We start from the raw sequence: 6204 nt of genomic DNA, 5'->3' as shown, positions 1-6204 counted from the left end.
GCACATGGTGGGTTGCATCAACTCTGCGCTAATGAGCTGATGGACTATAATGCTCCTACTCCAGGCCCAAAAGCATTAGGCTAGTTACACAAATAAAAGGGCGGCCCTTGCTGCAGCTCGTTTGTTGATTTTTTGTTTAAACATATTTAAGAGGACTAACATGAGAACCATATTACTAGATCAAATATCCAAACTGGACAACTCTTTCCCTAAATGGAGAAACGAGAACATGAAACACTGGTTTGAACAGAAATTAAGGATTTCCTCTTTAGGCAGGGTTGGGCTTCCTGCTGAACTGGTAAACTAGACCAGGTACAGCAAGATGCTGGCCACACCCTTTCTGAAAGGTTTTCTGAAAATTTTCCAGAGGGGTGGGGGTGATTTGGATCCAAGGACCCATCAGACAAGTTAGTAATTTCAAGATGAAGCAGATTGCCTTTTCAACCTTAAGATTCAGCATTGCTTACTGTTGCAGCAGGACAATGTACCTCACAGTTTTGGTCAAGAGATGCTACTGTGTCCCTTCTGCAGAGGACTGTCCAAAACTAATATTTAAGGACTCCTAAGGGGAAACTCAGGCTCTCAATAAGTTACATTCGGGCCTATACAGAAAATCCCGCGGGAGAGCCGGCGCTCCGAGGCGAGCGCCCGCTCTCCGAACGCGCGCCCAGGCCACTCTCCTGGGCACACGATCAAGTATTTAAATGAAGGCCCGCGGTAAAAAGAGGCGCTAGGGACACTAGCGCGTCCCTAGCGCCTTTTTGACAGGAGTAGCGGCTGTCAGCGGGTTTGACAGCCGATGCTCAATTTTTACGGCGTCTGTTCTCGAGCCCGCTGACAGCCACGGGTTCGGAAAACAGATGCCAGCATAATTGAGCGTCCGTCTTCCAATCCACGGGCACATTTTACTTTTTTTTTTTTACTTTTTAATTTTTTTGGGGGGGGGGGGGGGGGGGCTTCCGACTTAATAGCGCTATGATATTAAGTCGGAGGATGTACAGAAAAGCACCACCAGAGCGCACTGTACTGTATCGGCCTGACTGTTGGCGATGACAGCAGGAGAAATTCCTTCTTTCGTGACCAAACTCACCCCCCACCACATGCTGCACCCAAAGAAAATGGAGCAGACTGGTACAGAATCTAAAACTAATTCAGGAGATCTTTGTACTGTTGGAAACTGACTTGAAATTTTTAAGATGAAGTGCTACCAAATGTTAGCAGAATGCTTGTTTAACAAGACAGTTTCCTGGGGAAAAAAAAAAGACACACAAAGTAATTTGAAGACAATTTAAGACAATGTCCAGTCAGTTCTGGTTTGCAACACAGAGCAGCTAAACTATGAAAACCTGAAGATAAAATGCAGCTATGCCTCAAATTCATATGTGGAAATCCATTTTAATCACAAGACGTGCACAGTACATAACAGAATTCAGGTAATTGCACCCTCAGTTTAAACACACATGAAAAAGTTAACAGCTGGCTTTATAGAATGAAGCAGATTAATCAATCTATGCATCTGACAAGAAAGTGAAAACCAGAAGTATTTGAGAAACCATTTTATTGAGATGCACAAAAGGCAAATGACTTAAGTTAACAAAATGACAAAAAAAACCCAAAACAACCTAAGACTACAAAGAAATTCATGCACAGTTAAATTCTATATGTACATTAAGTCATTGATTGATGTCACTTAGCAACAACATTTTGTTTCTCATGTCCATTTTATTCCACCTATGAACAGTCAACCAATGAAGCGCTGTTTTATTTATCCAAAAAGTCCATGTTAATTTGCACAATATGCTGAATTTTCATATCACATTTCTCCTAAACTGGTTAAATTGGATGTAAAAAACAAACAAAAAAGGCAGCTCCTAAAACCATCATGCTGTCACTTGTGATGAATTTTGAGATACGTTAATCAACCTATCAGTACTACTGTACAAGAGAGCGAATTTTATTCTTAACCAGAAGCACAGAAGAAAATTCCAGCTGCAATCTGGATTTGCCCCAATCAAAGCCGAAAGTATAATGTTTCTGCACTATCATGGATGCCAAAATACTGTTTCAACAATAGATTAAATTGAGGCGTGCAATTGCAGTGCTGTACACATCCCTGCAGGAAATCTGTCTGATAACAAACCCAGTTTCCTTTCTTCACTTCAGAGGCAGGGCCGACAGCCCCTGAGAAGGAAAAGGGCCCTGTGTTAGTGCTCAATCGCAACAGCTCCTCGCCATCACGGAGCAGGCCTGCACTGAATTTGGAAGGAAGGCGGGGCCCGTGCCTCTTAGCAGAAGACGGATGCCAGAACAGGCATGACCAGGATGGGGTGGGGCATACCCAGCGGGGAAAAATCCTGGTAACTGAATTAAAGCCCAAGTCTCTCTGAAAGAGCCGCCAAAGCCTAAAAATGAGCAACACTAAGCTGCCAGGCAGATAAAAAAAAAAAAAATAGATGAGTAAATGAGCATGGAGGATTTTGGCTGTATTTCAACAACATAACCAAGAAATGCCAACATTATGTAATGCAATGATAAAACAGTTATTGTGGAGTAAACAGGAACACACAAATATACTTGTAAGATGGAGCAGAGTGTGTGTCCAACCCATATAGCTGTTCCAAATAAACAGAGTACTGTTCCACTTCCTCTTAGAAAACAATGTTTATTTTTACACTTCCAAATGATTTGTTTCAAGAATGCAGTCCCAGACATGGCTGTGTTTCACTATAGGGCAGAGCTTTCCAAACTTTTCATGTTGGTGACACACTTTTTAGACAAACATAATTTCACGACACAATAATTCGGTCCACTAGCAAATCAGAGGTTAAATGAACGAAATGTATTTAGACAATTTATGTGTTTCCTTAAATACATACATAAATAAAATGTTTCACGACACAACCTGTCTCATGAAAACATTTCATTTATATTAAAAATATATAATATTCCAAATTTAATGTTATTGTTATAATTTATAAGTATCAATAATAAAACAAATTGTCTGTCCCCCACATACTCATCTCTCTCTCCCCCATACACTCATCTTTTCCGCCCCCCCCCCCAGCACATGTCTGGCCCCCACACTCATGTACCTCTTCTTTTTGATTGTTGCCAGTGTTTCATGAAAAACAAGTGCTATTTTTCAAAAAAACAAGCCTAAGCACATGTATGTCCCCCACACACTCATCTCTCTCCCCCCCAAGCATGTCTGTCCCCCACATTCATATCTTCCCCCCAAGCATGTATGTCCCCCACACACTCATCTCTCTCTCCCCCAAGCACATGTCTGTCCCCCACACACTCATATCTCCCCCCCCCCCAGCACTTGTCTGTCCCCCACACTCATGTGCCTCTTCTTTTTGATTGTTGCCAGTTAAATGCTTCACTCCCTTCAGGGTTCAAGCCTGCTGTGCTGCATAACACCTTCCATGATCACCAGACACTTGCTTGCAGTCAGTACTCCTGGTGGCCAGGCCTCATCGGCAGCAGCAGCCAATGACAGGGACAGCTGGGCTCAAGTCCCACCCACCAAGCCCCCCCCCCAAAAAAAATGTGATTGACAGCAAAAATCGCCCAATAATAAGCAACACACGAACTGAAAAAAAAAAAAAAGTGAATCGCTGGAGGGGAGCTGCTATGTGGACCGGGCTTGCGAGACACACCTGCACACTGCAGGTGACACACTAAAGTGTCCCGACACACAGTTTGGAAAGCTCTGCTATAGGGGCTCCGTTGGGAGGGACCCCTGAAAGCAGATTCACATCAATTTATGTTTCACAAAATAAAATTTAAGGTATAAATTTGAAAGATGAGATGTCCAGACGACATAGCATGAGTGTAGGCTTAGACCAGTCAAAGAGAGACCGTTACACCAATCTATTATAAAGATATCCAAGCAGACTTCAAAACTGAAAGAACAGACGCCCTTTATGTGGCTGAACCTGTTTTGAAGTCTGCTCTAAAGTCTGCTCGGATATCTGTATGATCTTAGATTGGAGTGATGGTCATTCTCTGACCGATCTATGCTGCCTGGATCTCTCATCTTTCAAATCTATACCTTAAACTTTTTCATCTTGTGAAACAAACTCTATGTGAATCTGCTTTCATGGGCCCCTACCGACAGTCCCTATGGTGAAACACGGCCGTGTCTGGGGACTACATTCTTGTCAAACCATTTGGATGTGTAAAAATAAACGCGGTTTTGAAAAAAGAATTGGAATAGCTAGGACATGTTGGACAAACACAGTGCTCTGTCATACAATAATCATAACCATACACATATGCAACTGACAGCGCATACTCAAATGATCTGACGAACACACTAATTTTATCTTAAAGATCTGCTGTGTACATTTAAACCAGGAGGGGCCAATATTTATAGAAAGAGATCCAGATACTGCACATTACCCAATACTGAACCCTGTGTAAATCACAACAGGTATTCAAATATATATGTACAAGTAAAAAAATACTATTCTAAAATACAAATTTAGATAGTCTGTTTTACAAAAAAAAAAAAACTGTAAAAAATTATATACACAGTAATATTGCAGCTCCATGAAGTGTTTGTTACTTTTCGAAAATATTTACCAAACTATAAAGCTACTGATCGACTTTCTGGAACAGACCTAGGATCTTTCCTAGATCAGCCCAACCACAGAACACTGCAGATGAACCACTCAAAGGTGAACATATTAGCATTGTCTCAAGGAAGGAATATTGTTCAACGGCTGAACTGTTATAGTAAAACAAGGAGTGAGGTATCTCAAAGAGTTACAGCAGTCTAGAATCACCTCACAAACCGCAGCTGCACAGGGAGAGAGCTACAATCAAAAGGCAAGAATAATGCATTTAAATATTTGAGAAACCCCCAGACAAGACAAGATGCACTGAAGGTCTCGGCAGCTGATATCAGAAGGCAAAAATGCTGAACCCAATCTTTACATTTCAAAACTTATTTGGCATATTTAAAAACAATTCCTAAAAACAATTTTTTTTTTTTTTTTTTAAATATGCTCTCACACACACACTCTTACAAAACATTTGTTATGTGATAGTGAACATGAAGATTTCAGGAGTCAGAAAACTTGCTTCCCTCGACTCCAAATGAACACAGTTATATCAGAATCACATTTAAAAAAAAAAAAGGCACTCCCTTGAGTTGTTTTTGGTGTGCGCTCTATGATTTCAGACTGTCATAATCGCTGACCATCCTTTTGATGTGGGACAGTTTTTGCTTCAGTTCTTTGCTGCGTTTCTTTTTGTCCTGGTGGCCTGCAGACTAAAAATACAGCAAGTTAAAAAAAAAAAAAATGCCCCCTCCTTTTGTAAGAGACAAAATGGTGAATGGTATTTAAATATGCAAAAAGTAGCATGGACACAGCCGAAGTTCTGCCGACTCCCAACCTGTTTTTATACCCATTTCAAACCCAGAAGGAAAGGTGAAGCAAGACAGTAGAAGTTAAATTCTATTGCAGGCAATAAGTAAATGCAAGTCATCCATACAGCCTGGTTTTATTGACTTTTACCCTTTCACACAGTTCCGCTGGGGGGGGGGGGGGGGGCATGCCATGAAATTAACTGGAAGCAGATTTAAATGAAAACGTTAAGTACGGCTTCAGTCAATACACAATTAAGCTATGGAATTTGTTGCTGGAAAACGCAAAGAAGGGCAGCAGTACAGCTGAGTTTAAACACAGTTTGGGGCAAGTTTCTGGAGGGCAGGTCCGTTAATAATTAGCCAGCACAGGAGGATCACCACTTTATTCATCTGGGAATGGAGCAAGAGGGGACTGACCACTCATAGAGCCATTGAGCCCTGTATCCTGTCTCCTGGTCTGACCCAGCATGGCACATCTTATATGCTTATCTACAAAACGGAGCAACTCCATTGTGAGAGTAATTCTCTCCTCTCCCCCCTCGTATTTTTTTCCCCCTAAGATTACATTTTCACAACAGAACTTTGAAAGCTTTTTCATGATGAAAAATCCTTTCAAAAATTTAGAAAGACAGTAGAGAGTCAAGAGGATACTGGAGGAGGGACATCAATTTGAGGGTACTTTCCCAGTTAAGGAGATGTAATAAAACAGACTCCCCCCTCTAGTGATGAAAAACTACAATCCAACCAGAAAAGAAAAATCATAACTCATACAGCATGATCAGTAAATGCAACTGGTATTGGCAGATTGCTAGAGCTCCTGACTT

General features: G+C 41.3%; 1 protein-coding gene across 1 annotated transcript in view; it reads right to left on the bottom strand.

The window, feature by feature from the left end:
• Positions 1-3572: 3572 nt before the first annotated feature.
• The window catches only part of OCLN (occludin), a 46708-nt gene continuing 44076 nt past the window's right edge, over positions 3573-6204 (bottom strand). Inside the window, exon 9 of the mRNA XM_029574455.1 lies at positions 3573-5281. Within this exon, the coding sequence (XP_029430315.1) occupies positions 5180-5281 (102 nt within the window). The 3' untranslated portion in view covers positions 3573-5179. The remainder of the gene's footprint in view (positions 5282-6204) is intronic.

The sequence above is a fragment of the Rhinatrema bivittatum genome, chromosome 1 (genome assembly GCF_901001135.1).
Source record: "Rhinatrema bivittatum chromosome 1, aRhiBiv1.1, whole genome shotgun sequence".
NCBI lineage: Eukaryota > Metazoa > Chordata > Amphibia > Gymnophiona > Rhinatrematidae > Rhinatrema > Rhinatrema bivittatum.
This window is presented reverse-complemented; position numbering and strand designations above follow the sequence as displayed.